Here is a 19,621-nt window from a genome sequence, read left to right on the forward strand (position 1 = left end):
TCCTCTGTCCATGTCTTTTGAAAAGCTACCATGACTGGATTATGAGACTGACCTTTGAGGACCAGGGCAGACATCAGATTAATGTGTGCTTCTCAGGTTGAAGGTCATCTGCATATAACTTAATTCTTGAGGACAAGTGAGAGGATTGAAAAGGTAGTGTGAAGGATATACAGTTGTGAGAAAAAATGACAAGTCGTCGTATCACGCCACCATGTGATAGGCGGCAGTTTCCATGGGGCATGAGTAACATGGGCTTGCCTACCAATGAACCACGACCAATGCGACTGTCATTTCTTGAAGCTGATGTGAGTAGAATTGTTCGATAAGATTGGGGGCATGAGGTATTTGGGCCTGTTGCAATGTAGACTGTCAAAGCAAGCATGCCCAAGGTCATTCTTCCTATCTTTTGTCACTGAACAGTGCCCATTTACTTATGCACCGCTTGTCTAAGGTTGCAATCCACTGTACAGTACACTTACTTGGGAGTAAACTCCCTTGAATTCAGTGGGACACCCTGAGGAAACATGCAACGCATCAGGCTGCACAATTGCAACTCTATTCAGTTTTAAAATAAGTCCTATTAAACTCAAGTGGGGTTTACCTCTGAGTAAACCGATTGTGAGATTACCAGGTAAATGCTTTATTTAAGACAGGCATCCCCAAACTCGGCCCTCCAGATGTTTTGGGACTACAATTCCCATCAACCCTAACCACTGGTTCTGCTAGGGATTATGGGAGTTGTAGTCCCAAAACATCTGGAGGCCACGTTTGGGGGTGCCTGATTTAAGAGGAGACCCCATATTTCACCATCTGAGCTGCATGGCATTCAATAGGAAGCTCAACCATCTGATTCCTGCCTTTTAGAATGGTTGCACACCTCTAAATATGAAGAACTGGTCAGGGAAGTGTTTGGGACTTTTAAAGTCAGTATACTGTATATTATCCCACTTTTAGCCAGAAAAAAAGAACCCAAGAGGTCAAATAATCAGGCCCATTCTCAACATTTTTGTTAAAACTTTTGGAAATTCCTAAAGACCTAATATTAATAAGAAGTTGTGTACACACATTTTCAGGATATCGGTGCTTAAAGCTGCAATTCTGTACGTGCTTACCTAGGAGTAAGCCGCATTGTGGGTAGGGCTTAGATCTGAGTAAATGCACAGCAGTTTACTGGAAGTGACAACAGAATTATGAATCAGGCTTAGCAGAATTTACTGTCCCTAGAATTAAATCCTAGCTCCTTGTTTGTGAATGAAATATCTACCACACTGCACATTTTTAAATACTGTATAGTGATTATGGGCATAGCCAGGAATTTTGTTAGGGGGACAGGCTTTTGTTAGGAGGGGCAGAACCTCAAGTTTGTATTGATGTTTATTGATGGGGAGAGCTGCCCCTCTCTAGGCTACACCCATGATACTGATCCATGTAAATTGGATTTTCAACTAAGTATCCTTTTTTGTGTGTGGCAAGGCTCCTGTGCCTCGACCGTTTTATAGTAGCCAAAAATTTAAAAATACTGTACTGTACTGTAAAACATTTGCCCCCAAGAGGGAGCTACAGTGATAGAAAAAACCTGGCACGCCAAACTCCTTCCCATTATCCATCTTCACGTCGTATTTCGAAAAGACGTGGCTTTACTGGTGGCGCATGCGCACACGTGACCCTTGCTTGCGCTCCTTTTCTCCTCCCAGCTGCGGCTTCAATCGATGTGCGGAGGTTCGATGCAGCAGCCTGTTCGACGCAGCGGCCCTCGGTCCAGGTTGCTGCCGGCCCCTCCGCAGGCTCCGCTCCCGCTGCCTTTGCCGCCGCAGCCGCCCGCCGACGTCGTCGGGCCCCCGGCAGCCATTTTGAACGCAGATCGACCCAGGCCGAAAGACGGGCTGGTAAGAATCAAGTCTCGCTTTCCGGGCCCGGCGGTTTGGCCAGCTCTTCGCCGTGGCCGTTTCCTGCACGTGGAGAACGCCAGGTTACCCGCCGCTTTCCCTTTAATGGAAGAGCCGCCCAGCCCCGCAGCCTTTGTCACGATAGGCTCGGTGTTGTAGGAGGTGGGAAATACGGATTTCGGCGCGGGGAAAAGGCTGCAGGAGGGATCTACCAAAACCCTCGGCAATTTTCAGGTGGCCCGTGGGAGAAAATTTGTGGGAACTATTAGGTTATATTACTTAATATATTTTTGTCCTTGGTTGCTTTATTTATTTCTGCTGTGAAAGCAACCTTGGGCATTTTACTAAAAAAAGAAGAAAGAAGGTTACAAATGCTTTCAAAAATAAAATTAAACATAAATGCCTTCTTCCTGTACATGTATGTAGTTATTTTTTCCTTCTTCGTTTCAGACTTCTGGAAGACAGCCCTTACTCACAATGTATAGACCAAAAGTAAGCCTGAAAGACAGGCAACAACTTTACAGACTCATTATTAGTCAGTTGCTTTATGATGGATATATCAACATTGCTAACGGTCTGATAAATGAGGTAAAACCACAGTCTGTATGTGCACCCTCCGAACAACTATTGCATCTTATTAAAGTGGGTAAGTTGTGATGTGAAACAAATTTAATATGCTGTGTTTAAGGTCAGGTATGCACTATTAGTTCTGTTAAGACTGTTATTTTAGATGGAATGTCAGAACATCAGTAATCAAAATACTTCTTTTGTCTCTGGATATTTAAGCCATTAAAGTTATCTGCAGTCACTTAAGTCTTCTAAAACCATAGTTAGCAAATAGCACTGATAGTTGTCCCAGATCAGTACTTACTAGAGAAATATGTAAAATGAGCCATTATATTCTGTGATTCTGCTTGGAATAGGATGTAAAGCAGCAAAGACATGTACATGATGGCTCTGTTGCAGCTGTTTGTGTATAAACTAGGTCAGCTTCCCTATCTGTCCAGTGAATTTGCAACCATGCTACACCTTAGCTTGCCACCAATCTGCTATCTCTCCATTTTACGCTTTGGAGCGAAGATCAGTTGCTGCTCATCTACTTGTGTGGGTGCCAGGTACACTAAACTAGAGAGGCACAGTTGTGAATAATTGCATTTCACCTTGTGGGTTTTTTAGGAAGACTTTCTTTTAAACAGGTGAACATCTCATATAGAGTAAAAATGGTTGTTAGCGGTATGAATTATTCTGCTAGTTTACTTTCCACAAATTTTCTGATGTTATCTTATGCTTCCAGTTAAGTTATAAAAACCTTAAACAACACCCCAGTCCAAGAATCGTATTTAGCAGCCTCAGCTTTTGTAGCTGGGGTCAGACAGGCCCCCACCCTTCTAGACCAGGTGGGAAAGGCCTATAAGGCAGGGAACAGGTCTTCTAGGACTCACAGATTGATAAGCATTCAAAATACCAATGGATTAGGTTTAAGAACTATTGTCATAACAGGTTTTTTCCTGTTTATAAAGTTTGGGGCTTCTTACTTTTGGAAAATGAGCTTTTGTAATTTCTTTTCTTCCAGGAATGGAAAATGATGATAGTGCAGTTCAGTATGCAATTGGGCGCTCTGATACAGTAGCTCCTGGCACAGGGATTGACTTGGAATTTGATGCAGATGTGCAGACCATGTCCCCAGAAGCTTCTGAATATGAGACCTGTTATGTCACATCGCACAAAGGACCATGTCGTGTAGCTACATACAGCAGAGATGGACAGTTAATAGCTACAGGATCAGCTGATGCTTCAATCAAAATACTTGATACAGAGAGAATGTTAGCAAAGAGTGCTATGCCAATTGAGGTAAATGCTCAAATAGTAATGAATCAATAAATGTTTGCATTTTCCTTTTGCAGCTTTAGGGTCCTCTGGGAATTATCTGCCAAAAGAAACTGGTCATGCTTCTATTTGTGGGGCTGTTTTCAGAGAGTAGCTTTGAATGACAACATCTCATCACTCTGCCAGTTAAGCTGTGGGGTGCCAGTGCTATTTACTAGTCATATGAAGCTGTTGGGAGCAGTCTCAGTTGGGAGAAGCCTGGACGCCGTCATGGGCTGGATGAGGATCAATAAACTGAGCCTCCTCTGATAACACAAAAAGCCTGTGGGTGGATGGTTCCTGAGTCCAGGAACTTGGGTTGCTTGAATTCACTTTAAGGCACAGGTATACAGATACTGGCATTAGAGGCCTAGGTAGGCATAGAGAGCCTACTACCAACTTCAGTTGGTATGTCAACTTCACCTTTTCCGAGACAATGATAGCCTGGCCACCATGATCCACACATTGTTAACCTCATAATTAGATTAATGTGGTTTATATGGGTCTGCCTTTGGACTTTGTTCAGAAGCTTCAGCTAGCGCAGAATGCAGCAGCTAGGATTCTGAGCAGAGTACCTAGCTTTGCACGTATTATACCTGTGTTTAAAGAACTGCATCAGAAGAAAATGAGGCAATTTTTTTTATTTCCCCCCTCTCCCTACAGTCACCCACATCTCTCTCTCCCTCTCTCTCCCTCTCTCTCTCTCTCTCTCTCTCTCTCTCTCTCACACACACACACACACACATTTTGTAGAGTTTTGTGGGGTACAGGAAGCTGCAGGTATTGGTGACTGAATTTAGTGCTAGCATAGCCATGGACTTGCAAAGTTTGGACTAGTCCTGATTTCTCGAGTTCCTTTTTCATTTGTAAGATGGGCTGTTAATGACCCACTAAAGAGAGTTATTTGGACATATACGAGAGATTGTTTCACACTTTAAACATCCTGCATAAACAGTTGTGGGAAGATGCAGATCCACTGTGTCCGCTATGAAGGGAACACCATCAGATGTGCAATAGACAGCATTTGTGTCTTTATGCCTGCAGCGAAAATTCTGTGCTTACTGTGCTGTGTTTTGCAATGTATTCTTCAGGTCATGATGAATGAAACAGCTCAGCAGAACATGGAGAACCACCCTGTTATTAGAACTCTCTATGATCACGTGGATGAGGTGACATGTTTAGCTTTCCATCCAACAGAACAAATCCTTGCCTCTGGTTCAAGGGATTACACACTTAAATTGTTTGACTACTCAAAACCATCTGCCAAAAGAGCCTTCAAATATATCCAGGTTAGACACTTAAATCAAAACTTTATAAGGAATAACAAAAATAACTAGAAAAGCATGACTTTTGAAGCCTTGTTGATGTTATTAAATGGTGTGTACAAGTGTTCTTAGGATTAAGACCATCCTGGTAAAACATACTTTGGACATTGCCATTCAGACTCCTCCTAACTTTAATTGAGGGGCCAAACTAGCTATGAAATGGTTTTCTTTCATTCTTCCCCTGGCTTTTTAAAAACTGAAAATCAGTATCAGCTGCTGCAGTTGAGTGGAAGAACAGAGAAGTAGAATACAGGACTGCTTAATTCCCCCCCCCCTTTCAAAAACATTTTATATGGGGATAATGTGTGATTTTAAATGTCAAATGCCTGAGAAGGATTTGTATTCTGCAAGGTACGATGTAAATAATTGTAGCAAATAAATAAAATTGCCACCAACACCACAAGTTGTTTTTAGGGTTATTTCCCCTATATTTCCCCCCTTGGGAAGGGCAATATAGCTAGAAAATTCCTAGGGGAAGGTTTAAGTGGCTCCTCTGTCCAATCTCTCAAGAAGAAATTAACATGGAACACCATGATCATCCAATCTGCTAGAGAAGGGGCGAAATGCATAGGGTAGATTACAGTAGATCTGAAGTAGTTTGTGACTTCTTTAAGCATAACTAAATACTTCTCTTCCCTAACAGTAGCTTAGTTTTACCAATTGATTCAGAGCATGAATCCAACTTAAAGGAAAATGAGAGTGGTCTCTGGGAATCTACAAAGTAGGTGATACTGATCTTGAAATGGTGTGACTCGGACACAACTCCCTTCAGAACCTTTTTCCTGATAAATAATAATCTCACCTCTTTTATGAGGACCTGCTTTCCCACACTTTGTTTAGAAAAATCTGTTCTGCTGTGCCATGAGTCCTGCCTGGCTTCTTTAAATAGCAATGTTGTTGTATATTTTATACAGTAGCCAACACAAGTTTGGTGTTTAGGTGGATCAGTGCACTGGGAAGATGCCTTTTAATGTTAACTTCCTATTTTCCAACTAAACAGGAAGCAGAAATGCTGCGTTCTATCTCTTTCCATCCTTCTGGAGACTTCATTCTTGTCGGTACCCAGCATCCTACCCTGCGACTGTATGATGTCAATACTTTCCAGTGCTTTGTATCTTGCAATCCTCAAGATCAGCACACTGATGCCATATGCTCAGTTAATTACAATGCAAGTGCTAACATGTATGTAACGGGCAGCAAAGACGGATGCATCAAATTGTGGGATGGCGTTTCAAATCGTTGTATCACTACTTTTGAAAAAGCGCACGATGGGGCTGAAGTCTGTTCTGCCATTTTCTCCAAGAATTCAAAGTATATTCTGTCTAGTGGAAAAGACTCTGTAGCTAAACTGTGGGAGATCTCTACAGGGAGAACACTAGTCAAATATACAGGTGAGTAGATGTTGACCAATATAATAGATATGTATATATTTCTCTCACGTACTCTTAGCCATGATCCCATTCTCCATTACATCTAGTTAAATGTAATGGCCTTCCTGGGTGTATCATGAGGAAAAATGTAAATTGAAAGTTCTGTACAAAGTCTGCAACAGTGGCATTTAAATCCAGACATTTCCCTTGAAATTTTAAAAAATATTGGTCATAAGGAATATTGGTCATAATGACCTAGGAGAAAAATCAGATAAGCTCTGCAGTCATGTCCAAAATCATACTTGTGTGTTTGCACAACTCTTACTTTAAATCACAGGGGTTTATTTAGGAGAAATCCTTGGGGTTCACACATTGATTCGTTTCCTACTAATACTGCTTGATATACAAATGATGTTGCTTCTTTTTTCTATCTTGCTGAGCTGGAAACAAACTACATCAACATGTAAGCTTGCAATTTTCTGCTCAATGCTTTCTCTAATACTTCCAGTGTGAGATGCTACTGCAGTAACAGCTCCCTCAGAAATCAGGAAATTGTATGAATTAACTTCTCTGGAAGTGCTCCTTTTCTGTAGAGGCATATTTTGTTATACAAATTTCCAAGTTTCTAACATGCTAAACCAGCAGGGTGCAGTCAAGTCTTGGCATACCTCCACTGTCAGAGACACTCTGCCTCTGAATGTCAATTGCTGGAATCGCAAGTGAGGAGAGAGCTGTTGCACTAGGGTCTTGTTTGCAGGCTTCCCATGGGCGTCTGGTTGGCCACAGTGAGAACAGAACACTGTACTAGATGGCCTGATCTAGCAGGGCTCTTTCTCCAGTCTTAAATAATGTATGTACTTTCTTCCTTTACAAAGAAACAAGGGCACTGGGGGGGGGGGGCATAGTATGCATCCTCAGCCGTAGTTGGAAAGCAGTGCATTACCTTGATTTAACGTTTGTGGTTGGTTATTTTCTCACTAGATGGACTCTACCAATCCAACTAGTGCACTACTGGGTTTCTTTCTGAGAGATGATTTTCTGTTGCTCTTGTATGCTGTGAGCAACAGCTGTTTTGGTTCATGGGAATGGCACATGTTTTAATAATGCTTTCAGTCATTTTATGTTATTGGTGTCTTTGAGATTTTTGGAATAAATATTTTTTCTACATAGGCATCATTTATTAGAATCTAATGCATGGGACTTCAAATATGTTTCTATATATCAAAATGTCAGGCTTTGCAATAACTTTTACCATGGATAATTTCACATTAAATTCTGGGTGGTATATTTTCACATTTCTATCCCTATTAAAAGCATTGAAATTAATTTGCTTATAGGCAATCCAGGAAGTAGATAAGTGTCAGTAATTTAAAGGCTCTTGAGAATACTTGTCTCAAAATTGGTTTACCAGCTAATGAACATAAATAGTTTGTATAGATACTGAGAACTAAAGGCTTGCTACGTTATACTGGAGTAAGAGTTTGGCATTTAAGACAAGGGTACTAACTTGTGGCTTCCCAATGTTGGACTCCAACTCCCATCAGCCTCAGGCAGCATGACCTAGAGTTGCAGTCCAGCACCATCTGGAAGGCCATACGTTAGCCACCCCTTCTTTAAGATTGCATCAAGTGTGTTGTGTGTCAGTGTAGTTTTTGTAAGAGAGAGAAAGAAAAAGACAGATGTACCAAAGCCTTGTAATACTAATTCTCTGTTTTCTGTTTTGGAGATTGCAACCAATTTAGTTGACTGTTTCACTGCTATGTTAAAGTTTAAGTCATTGTCTAGAGCTGGGTTGCTGGTCTGTTATTCTCTCAGTTCTGCCATTAAGTTCGGGCATGAAATCTCTTCTCCTACCCAACATGTTTTATGATAAATATTAATATACTTCACGGCCTCCTATACTTCTAGGAGAAAACGGTTTTTCTTCAGTATTTTTCTTTCTTAATAACAGTGACTCATGTCCAGTTTCTAACCTTTTAAACTACCCCAATTTGTTTTGCCCTGCCCAGTAGTAGGTGATAACCATTTTTGGTGGGGGGGGTTTTTTAACTATATGTTAGCAATAGCCCATGTACTACAACAGACGTAGTTTAATTCTGCTCCCAATTATATTATATTTTAAAGAGTACTCCACAAAAAGGAGGACTGTCAACTTAAAAGGAGACTTGTAAATTGTATCTCCGATGTTTAGTTTATTATATTCTTCTCGTTGCCTGTGATAATTATTTTAAAGGGATATCACATCCACCTTTCATGAACACCACCAGCACCAGCAACAAAAGTGTGTGGATTACCACACCTAATTCATGCTGGCAGTATCACCAAAGTGGTATTAGCTTCAGGAATCGGCTACCACAAGACATGGTGGTACTAAGATAGTTTCAAAAGGACAAATGCATGAAGCTTAGGTTTATCAATTATTATTTGCTGCAATAGCTAAATAGAAACTTGGAAGTCCAGAACTAGTAAACATTAGAATACCAGTCATGGAAAAGAGATAGGGAAATGCTTCTGCGCCATGTTGGAAAGCTTCTTGGAGGCCTCTGATCATTTTTGGAAATGGGTACTACGTCGATAACAGTATGATCATGAAGGACTCGATAAAATAGAGGGTTCATTTTATAAAAATGCAGTATTTTGAAACTGCAAGTCATCTCTGATATGACATCTCTGACATTGCAAATTCTGGTCTGTTCCTGCAATCCTCGTGTTTCCATAAATACAGTTAAAACTGTAGGGATATCGTGGAGTGGGGAGTGGGGTCCGGAGGGAGCACACTCCCCACTCCACGATATCCCTACAAAAACATCTGTGACAATAAAACTGAAGTATCCTTTTCACGTAGAACTATCTAATATATGGCTTCCATTAACTTCCATCCACCAAAATTGTAGAGACAGATTTATCATTAAATATTTGTGGTGATGTCAAAGATAGAGCTCAACCTAAATCCCAAGGAAGGGGGGGGGGTTCTACTCATTTCATTTGAAAACTTTTACTCCATCCCTAAAACAGTGTTTCCCAACCTTGGGCCTCCAGCTGTTTTTGAACTACAATTCCCATCATCCCTGACCACTGATCTTGCTAGCTAGGGATGATGGGAGTTGTAGTCCAAAAACAGCTGGAGGCCCAAGGTTGGGAAACACTGCCCTAAAAGACAAGATGAATAATCTTTCAGATATAACTTTTTTTTCCCATTTCCAACTGGGAATAATTTTTTTAAAAAATCATAAATAATGTATTTTAGGTTTGAACAGATTCCTTTTCTGCCAACGTGGAAATAAAGGTGGATAGCTGAGATTTAGAAGACAGAGAAAATGTGGTACAGGTGGGATCTGCAATAAAATATTTTAGCATTGGACTGGGTGTTTTTGAGGGGGAGGTCCCCGCCTAGGATTTAAAGTTTTTGTACTCTTCAAACTTTGAAGTTTTTTGAGCCTGCTGATAATCTCCTGCTTGTGTATGTGATACCATTTTGGCTACATAAATACCATCACTTGGAGAATTGAGATCTCTTTAATATATGTGATAATAGATCGTAAACAAGTCCTTACCCTCTTGGAGGTAAAGTTTCTTTAGTGGCACTTTTCAAGACAGAGACAGCTGTTTGGATTAAAGATACTTCAGTGTCTGCTAAGATCCCAGCAAATCTTTTGTAATATCCTGATACCAGTCTTGCTACTCATAAGTTGACTAATGGTCTCTCTTGCTTTCTTTACTGCAACTAGTTGGTTCAACCTATTCTTTTCCTCATCTGAAATTTTAGGAATCTGGACGTTAGAAAGAAAGAACTCTCTTTCTTGGGGTGAGTCAGACCTGTGTAACTATGAATAGTATTTAACCAGTCCTGCCATAATTAGATTAATTTCCATTTCTACCCTGCCCCAGTACAACAAAATAAATTTGAAACTAAAAATAATAAAAAGTGCCCTGCTCATGCTTAACCCTGGCAATGAGAGCTCATCTAAACAAATTTACTGTGAAATATTTGACTCTTCCAGGCATACATTAAGGGCAGTCCCACATAGAGCGCATCACAGTAGTCTAGCCTCAAGGTTATGAATACGTGACAGTTGCTAGGTCTTGATCTGATTAAAAACAGAAACACCTCAAAACTCAACCTACCTTTCCCAGTTTTCAGGTAAAAATCTTCAGGCTCACAAGGCCAGCCTCAAAACACTTGATATCCAGGTATGCCTGAAGCTGTAGAGCAAATACTCTCAGTAACTTTTCCAAAAGGAAAGGTTAGAAGTGTATCAAAGCTAGGTCCAACGTACTCCCGCCCACCGTTTAAATAGGAACAAAACAATGGCAGACACTGCCCTATCTAAATGGAAGAAAAATACTGCACAGCAAGGAAACCCAGCTTCTCCCAGTTTTGTTGGACAAGTCATAAGGCCTTTACATCCCTGAAGACTCTTATATTTGTGTATTAGATACTCAGTCTTCAAAACAGACACTAGATATATCTTTCTTGAAGTAGAGGCAGCCCATGTTCCCTCATCACCAGAAATAGCTTTGGATGATACTCTGTAGGTATTATGGCAAGCGGGGGGGGGGGATTACTTGCCACAGGCTTTAGCAGATCTTCTGTAGCAAGATCTGTCAGCTTTGTTGCAAGTAAAATACCATCTAACACTCTTAATCATCTTGCACTTCACTTCATCTCCTTTGAGCCCTTTGTAAAGTTGTGACTTGTGCCAACGAAGTAGTAAAGATGACCCTTGGAAGCAACTGTTTTAGAGGCTGACATCCACCTCCTGTTCCATTAGTTAGCAAGGTCATCAACAGAGCAGAGTATTCTGGAATCCAGTCAACTCTGAAACTACAGAGCCAGCCCAGACTGGCTCATTGCTCCGTTAGCAATTTTGCTTAGAGTTGCCTTGAGAAACATACCCATTCTAACTAATTTTCACGTTATGGTCTTTAGAAATGAATATTCAAAACCACAGTTTTCTGCTGATGCCAGCCTTCAAATTCCTATCTAGCTTGGATTGTTGCTGTGAAAGTAGTGCTTCCCTTAACCTCTAGGATGCCTCTACACTAGGCATTGAGTGTGAAGTTTACATGCTTCATTTTACTTTCCTGTAGTGGGCATTCACTCAGTCATCCAAACCAGTTATTTTCCCTGCGGTTTTTGCATCTTTTCTCAGACCACAAAGACAATCTCTGCAAAGAGGTTTCCTTTCATGCCATTCTTCCATCTTTTTATTTAAAAGCTAGGGGTTTATGTGGGCTGTGACCCAGTTGCAATTCAGCACACATTGGCTTTAATGATGGGTACCATTTTATGATCTCATTTGTTTTTCTTGAGGGGGTGGTTATTTTATCTTGTTAATTAGTACAAAACTCCTTTCCAGCTAGTTCTTTTAAATGAAAAAAGCATGACACCGTAATGGTAAGGTTTTTTTTATGAGGTTTTTTTAATAAAAAAATGAATGGACAAGTAATAATGAATGAATGCTGTGCCACCATAGATATGTGTTGGCAGAACACAGCAGGATTTACATGTAGAGAAAGTGCAGTACTTCTGATAGTGTGGAAGTCTGTCGCAATTACGTATGTAGCTTATAGCGGTATAGTAAGTGATTGGATAGTGCTGGGAGCGACCTCTTTATAAACAGTAGAAAGCGCAACATGTTTGTATTCACCTGAAAATCTTATTTCTTACATAATGTTAAACTTTAAACAATAAAATATTATTGAAATGCCTGAAGGCTTAATTTAAACAGGAGTGTGGAACCTCAGACCTGGGGGCTGAATGTTGTCCTCCTGGCCACTCTAGGGAACTCTTCTTAGGCCATAACCTTCAACTGCACCCTTCTTGGCTTTTGTCTGACTGGAAAGAGTCTTTGAACTGTGATATTGCATCTTCATAATCTGTATGGAGAGGTAGGGGTGGGTGGGTGTGTAGAAACCTCTGACAGCTGTGTGTCTGGGATATATTTTACTATACAAAGATAAGTGTCACATCCTTCAACCTGCCCACTTTTGCCTCTGGTTCCATCTGGTTCCATCTACCACTAACTTGTGGCTCCCAGCCTTTTGCCCTCAAGGGAATGTCGTCCTTGAGCTATAAAATGTTCCTTAATCTAAATTCCAGAATAGTGTGATATAAATGGTACTCAGTTGGCAGGACTTGAGTTCAAATTGCCACTCAACAATGAAGATTTCTGGGAGAATTGCTTTCTTAGTCTAACCCTCTTTGAAAAGTTGTAAAGAAAAATGTGGAATATTCCTTAGATGGGATCCAGAGGGTAGTGGCCAACTAACTTGAACTCAAAGCACACCCAGTGAAATCATTGTAACTGATGTCTGATGTGTCTGTTTCAAGTCATGTTCAGAGGTAGACCCATTGAAATTGGTGGACATCAGGTAATCATGTCTATTGACTTCATTGAATCTGCCCTGAGGTTGACTTGATTGGATCCAACCCAAATGTGGTACATTTACCTAGAGCAGGGATTACCAAACTGGTACCTTTTTTCTTGCCCAATTTTGATGGTGACCATTGCAAAATGCAATTGTCATAGGAGGCATAAGACACTCAAATATCATCTACATCAGGGGTGGCCAACTCTCAAGAGACTGCAATATACTTTCAGAATTAAAAACTGGCAGTGATCTACCTCCGTTTTTGTGGGGTTCAGCTCAAAGTTGTTGAGCTTTTCTGGGGAAGGGAACACTGTTTTGGGGGGGGTTCAGCTCAAAGTTGTTGAACTTTTTTTAGGGAGAAGGAAAGATTGGGGGGGAGTTCCATTTGGGGGGTCTTGAAGGCAAGGGACAAAGGGATAAAGTCACTCACAAAAAGATTGCTGTGGATCAAAACAGCAGCACAGAGAAAGCTTCGTCTTCCCTTCCAGAGATCATACAACAATGGGGCATGGGGCGTGGCAGGAGTCAGTTTTAGCAACGTTAAGGAAAGGGAGCCAGAGATCGACCGCAATCTACCAAAACCTCATGGGGATCTACCAGTAGATCGCGATAGACCTGTTCGACATCCCTAATCTACATTAATGCAATTTTCTTCGATGGAAAAGCCTTTGTAAAAACAAAATATTTTTATTGTAATTAAACTTCTCTTGTGCTTTGAACATTCAAGCACCATATTTTCTTTTGCTAACAGAACCTTTTGGAGCATTTAACTAGCTAAGGGATCAATCTTTTGGCATTTTTTCTGTTCCCTGCTGAAATCTCCTCCTTCTAACATTTACTCTTACATACCTGCTCCTTGGTCTCTTCACTGTGGTTGGGCTGCTATGAAATGTCACTTGGCACATTTTGGTCAGATATACAATCTTTCCAGTATTGAGTTCAGGGAAATCCAGGTCTGTCAATTTGTAGGAAAAGGTGGTTTATACAGTGCTGATTGGCTAGAACCTGTGACTTTGCAAATCCACCTCTTCTCTCGAGAGCAGTTTTTCAACTTTGGGGGGGGGGGGAGGTTTGATAAGATGCCAAAGTAACTTATGTATGTATAAACCTTCAAGCAGTGTTTTCAATAGTTAAAAAAGACAAATTTATCCGAAAGTGCAGGATGAGGACCAAAAGTGAAGCTTAATTAGCAATCAGCTTGAAAGCAAAGTATATCTTTGTAGTGGAAAGACGGAGGTGAGAGAAGCTGGACTCAGCCTGCACCCCCGAAAGTAAAATATATATTTTCCTTAGATGTGTGTGTATATGCCGCTAGTGTTGGTTTTAAGCTTTCTTTCCAAGTGTGTAACAATTATCCCTCCAGCTTTCTTTTAATTTTTCAGTTTCACATTGAATTTTGAGAATTGCTAGTGTAATCTTGTTCTCAAACCTTGCCCTACATTCTATAGCTGAGATTTGACTAACAAAGTTCTTTACTTTTTTTAGATGGGGAGACTAGTATACTTCTATTATTATTATTTTTAAGAAAGTTACAGTATATATAATGTGTCATTATACTAACAGAGAAATTTTACTAGAAAAGGTGAAGGAGAAATCTGCACCATACTTAATGCAATTTCCAAGCTGTGACTGCTTGCAGTGGGAGGAAATTGTGACTGTTCTTGATTCCCTTCCATTTCCTCCAATGGGAAGAAATTATGCAAGGTCTCAGGCTGGTGTAGTTTCTGGCTCTTTTTTGAGATATTTTGGGGAAATGAGGGAGCCTTGGGATCCTGTGTGCCCTCAACTGCCCCAGCATGCTCCTAGTCAGCCAGTGGAGCAGCCATGATGCTTGGAAACTCCAGCTCTGTCCAGAGATTACCTCTAGCCACATGACAAGAGAGGTCGGTATTACAGGGGCCGTAGGATTACACCATGAAAGTATTGTTTAATGTAAACTATTCAAATGTTTAATTGGGCAAGAATTGGTTCCTAATAAAGTAATAAAGAAGGCTAAAACTTCCTTATAAAGTAATTTAACCAGTAATTTAGCCCTAATTTCGCCTCATATCCTTTCAGTGATCATAGTGAAGTCAATGCAGTAGCTGCTGTTCTAGTCTAAACTTCTCAGATTTATTGGGTTTGGTTGTGGATAAATCATTACCTAGTAATGACACAGGTGAAAAACCATTAAGATGTGCCTATCAGATACTGATGCATCCTGTTGGTTTTTAGAATTCTTTCTAGGAGGATTTATTGGTGGTCATCTATAGCTGCAGTTAGTTACCTTATTGCTTTCTGGAATGACGGGTTGACCTATTGACCTCTCTGGTATAAGGCACCGATAAGCACAGTTGGCAAAAGATGTGCAGCCATAATCAGAGAGAAGTTTTATGCAGTAGTGGTGCCAAAGAATACTTTCCTCTGCTATTGCTGTACTGCAACTTCTCACAGAGTTGTTCAAGTTGGTGTGAGAGGTCCTGACATGGATTATCCCACCCAGAGAAGGAAACATGTACAGACTGCTGTGGCATGCTAAATATAAAATTGAACCTGTAATGGTGCCACAGAGCAGAAGCTCAACTGGAATCATCATTGGCAACCTCTTGCCGCAAATGCTCGGATTACTTTCGGCCAGTTTATTCCTCTTTCATGATATTCTGTGAACTTCATATAATCTAAGCCCTTGCTCAGCATACTTGCTGAAAACTGCATGGAATAGGCTGATGTGAAGCTTCTGTTAAAGGTGGTTGAGCTGGATCAGATTTTTTTAAAAAAGTTATTTTAAACCTCATTGCACTTGAGGAAAATTACAGCTTCTTTCAACGAGATGACCATAGGTTCGCTTAAAAAATCTTTCTTGATGTGCCAATCCTGACAGGTACTGGCTATTCCTACATTTTTGCCTTTAAACTGGGAAGGTGATTGAATTGACAATTGCACCATTACTGTCTACTTTCTGGGATGAATAAGAAACAGTTTTCTTAAACTCTGTTCTGTCTGGCTTTCAGCATGGGCTCAGGACAAAGACTCCCATAATAGCCCTGGTAGCCAATCATTTCTTAACATGGGCAAGGAAGTAACACCAGAGTTGTTCCTATTAGATATCTCATTTACCTTTGAGATTACAGATAATAAAATCTTGTTCCCTTTGGGGCTTTGTAAATGTAGTGGTTCGGCCTGGTTCGATTTGTTTGTGGTTGTAAATTTTGAGATTGCGGATAGGCAAGTTTGTGATAACACTGTAGAAGCTGGCTTGTAGAGTGCCACCATTCCATTCTATCTCTGCAATTGTTTAATACTGTACTTGTAAGAGGCTGTTGGGACTCATCAACCTAGGAAGATAGCTCCTATAGGAGAAAGAAAACTGTGATCCTGACCCTCTTCACCCTTGTGGAATATCATTGGGATAAAATAAGTCTAATGTGTAAACCCTACACAAATCAGAGTGGAGTCTCTAAGATGGTTGGATGGTGCCTTGTATGCCTCCCGGCAACTTCTGCAGCCAAGTTGATGCCAAATGTATTGCTCTGTTTACCTTTGGCCTATCAGCAAGACCAAGAGAGGGGTATTGTCATCTGGCCAGCTCAAAACCTCCATACACAATGCCCAGGCTTTTGCCCCAGGGAGGTCATTTGAGTGCTGCTAACACAGCAGTTTGACTTCATCCCCGATGTGCACTCCATTGTCTTCCAAGACAGACAAATGCCAACAAAAGAGGCCATTAACAAGATCATACATAACTCTTGGAATGAGGATGGTGGGACCCTTCTATTTTTTCTTACTCACTTAATTGAGTGGCCTCAGTAATGGTTATTGTGTCTTTGGTTAATTGGAAGAGAACACATACTCTGAAAACTGAATCCAGACAAGCTTGAGGGCTAGTGGCTAATATTCCCTGAGTTTTGGGAAGGAGGGAAGTGTCTATTGATGGATGTGATCTATCCCTCTTTAATAATCAATGGAAAGTCTGAGAAGAGTTATACATAAAACAAACGAATCTTGTGGCATAAGCTTTCGTAGGCAAAATAATAATAAGAATATGCCATATTGATTTGTTCGTCTTTAATATGCCACAAGACTTCACTTCTGCTACAACAGATTAACTCAGTAACCCTTCTGGAAAGAGATAATCAGGTATCAGTTGAGGCCCAGAGAGTATGCTGCCACTTGGCATCATCTGCTCTGTCAACTGTTTCCTTAGCAACCATCAATCTTTTTTCTTCAGCCTCCATGTTTGATTACTGCAATGCGCTCTACATGGGTAGCTCTTTTAAGAGCATTCAGAAGCTTCAGTTGTGCAAAATGTTGCAAATTGTTTTCTGTTACAAATAGAATAGGGGAAACATGGGCACTAATCAACTGTGCTGCCTTATAGCTTCCAGCTACAATTCAAAGTTTTGAACTCCTAAATGGCCTAATCCTTTTAGGTGTATTCCCCTACTTTTGAGTCAGCCCTAATTATCCTACTCCCATTAATTGGGAATAGAGTACTTTTCTATGTGGAACTAGAGCTGTGGAAGACTCAAAAGATCTGTGTCACTTTGTGCAGGCTTTTCTAAAGGCAAGCAAAGGATGTTTATTTTATGAAGCCTCTTGCTGAATTTACTAATAAATATTCTGTTGATTCTTAGAGGAATATTTGATTATTTTATTGTCTTTTTTCTGATATTTGCTGATGTTCATTTCACCCATTGCCAGTCAAATATACATTATACACAGGTCCTGCTATCCGAACACAATGCATTCTCAGGAAATAATTTGTTAGGCAAGTGTTTGCATAGCAAGTCAACACTTTCTATTGATTTCCTATGGGAAAGTTTCTAATGCATGCCCAATCAAGGAATTTTAACCTCCAAATTATGAAAAAAAAAGGAAAACCCTCTGCAAAAGGCAAACAAGGAAGGATAAATTGCTCCATTATTTGTCCGATATGGCCGCCTTTCGCCTTTTCCTCCTATGGTTTCTAGCGAAATGGCTGCCACAGACCAGCAAAACAAGAGTAAGGCTTGTTTAAGGCTGCTATATGTTTACAGTATTACACAAACATCTGAATCTGTGGTGTACATAGCGAGGTTTGGATGCTAGTTTCTCGTGTTTGAATAAGTGAATTTTGGTATGATGAGCATTTGGATAGCAGGATCTGCCGTCTTCCTTTAATATTTATTTTGATACTGAATATTTATGTTGCAATACCTGCAGGAGCTGGTTTGAGTGGACGCCAAGTTCATAGGACACAAGCTGTCTTCAACCACACAGAAGACTATGTGCTGCTTCCTGATGAAAGGACCATTAGCCTCTGCTGCTGGGATTCACGAACAGCTGAACGAAGGAATCTTCTTTCCTTGGGGCATAACAGTATAGTTCGTTGCATTGTCCACTCTCCTACCAACCCTGGCTTCATGACTTGCAGTGATGACTATAGAGCTCGATTTTGGTACCGAAGGTCAACCACGGACTGAAGCTGCAACTGCGAAAAAGTTGTCTGAATTTTATGCCTGTTTTCTTTTTAAAAATTTTGCTTTTACCATTTCTGAATTTATGTATTTGGATTGAGTTCTCTGCTCTAGAAATAACATCAATCCCTACTGAAAGGACAGTTTTTAAAGTTGGGTCCATAGTTGAAAACAGCTGAAAATATTTTTCTTCACCTAATTGTACATGTTTGGCAGGACAGGTTTGCCCATGTTCGGTAGCAAAACTTGGCCTCCTGTTTTTTTAAACCCCTTAACTCTCTTCGCTCTATTTCATTTGATGTACATGTATTGCTGTATGTTGTGTGTGCTTTTTTCCAGTTCTCTTGTGGCCTTTTTTTCTTATTTGTAGATGATGTAGATACTTAAAACTTCTCTTATTAAACTCATTCTTATAAAGGTGTATCTAATTTTTCTCATAATTAGCTATTACCCTACTTTTGAAGCCACCTAGTTTGGTGGAAATCACTGAATCTTGTAATGAATTCTGTGTTTTAACTATGTACTGTGAAAACAAATATTTATTTTGTTGTCCTCAATTTCTCACCATTAAGCTTAATTAGATAGCCTTAGCTTCAAATAAGAGGGAGGAAACCTCTATATTAACTTTGTCCACACCATGCATAATTTGAACAGACCTCTATTATGTGCCTTTAACATTTTTCTAACTGAAAAGCTTCAAACTAACATTTCCTCATAGATATGATGCTCCAGCCCCTTGGAAGGGTCATTTTTGAGGTGCGACACCCAGAACTAGACACTTGTCTTCCAAGTATGGTCACACCATATATTACTATAAAGCCACTATGTCCTGAGAGCTATTTACTGTAGAATTGTAATCCCTCTTTTGGTCACCTCTGTGATCAGTTCTTCTAAAGCATAGAGCTCTATGTACCTAGAAATCACTGGAACATTCATTTAGCCAATCTGTTTAAAGTTACATCAGAACTTTCACACAGTGCATAGTCAGAATATGGAATTCGTGTGTACTAGTGTACTGGCTTTAAAAGAGGATTAGACAAACTCATGGGGGTAAAGGCTATCAGTGACAATGATGGCTGTGCTTTGCCTCCATGGTTTTGGGCACAATATTCATCTGAGTACTAGTTGTGGAAGACTGCAGGAGAGGGAAGTGTGGCATCTGGTTGGCCACTGTGAGAAAAGGATCTGGGTTTCAAATCAAATCAAATCAAATCAAAACTTTATTAGCAAAGCCAACAGGCCACAGCTGTACAGGAGTTAAAAGTGAAAATAGGGATAAAAGGAAGAAAAGAACAGGCAAAAAGAGGTCCGTCGGATGAACAAGTCTGTCACTCAGATGGTGGCCCTCAATTTCGCAGCTCTCT

The 19,621-nt window shown here is 40.4% G+C and overlaps 1 protein-coding gene across 3 annotated transcripts; it reads left to right on the plus strand.

Moving 5' to 3' along the window:
* The first annotated feature begins 5 nt into the window (after window positions 1-5).
* Window positions 6-18,678, plus strand: CSTF1 (cleavage stimulation factor subunit 1). 3 transcript variants are annotated; one of them, XM_028735245.2, is made up of 7 exons: window positions 6-305; window positions 1,695-1,886; window positions 2,337-2,532; window positions 3,460-3,737; window positions 4,844-5,041; window positions 6,078-6,468; window positions 18,004-18,678. In XM_028735245.2, exons 1-7 carry the CDS (start codon window positions 186-188, stop codon window positions 18,261-18,263), a joined length of 1,635 nt encoding a protein of 544 aa, XP_028591078.2. In that variant the 5' UTR covers window positions 6-185; the 3' UTR covers window positions 18,264-18,678. The 3 variants fall into 3 exon arrangements, with proteins under 3 accessions (XP_028591078.2, XP_028591082.1, XP_028591079.1); XM_028735249.2 differs by lacking the exons at window positions 6-305; window positions 1,695-1,886 and adding an exon at window positions 1,946-1,969; XM_028735246.2 differs by lacking the exons at window positions 6-305; window positions 1,695-1,886 and adding an exon at window positions 2,039-2,120.
* The last annotated feature ends 943 nt before the right edge of the window (window positions 18,679-19,621 follow it).

This window comes from Podarcis muralis, chromosome 5, assembly GCF_964188315.1.
Source record: "Podarcis muralis chromosome 5, rPodMur119.hap1.1, whole genome shotgun sequence".
In the NCBI taxonomy this organism is placed as follows: domain Eukaryota; kingdom Metazoa; phylum Chordata; class Lepidosauria; order Squamata; family Lacertidae; genus Podarcis; species Podarcis muralis.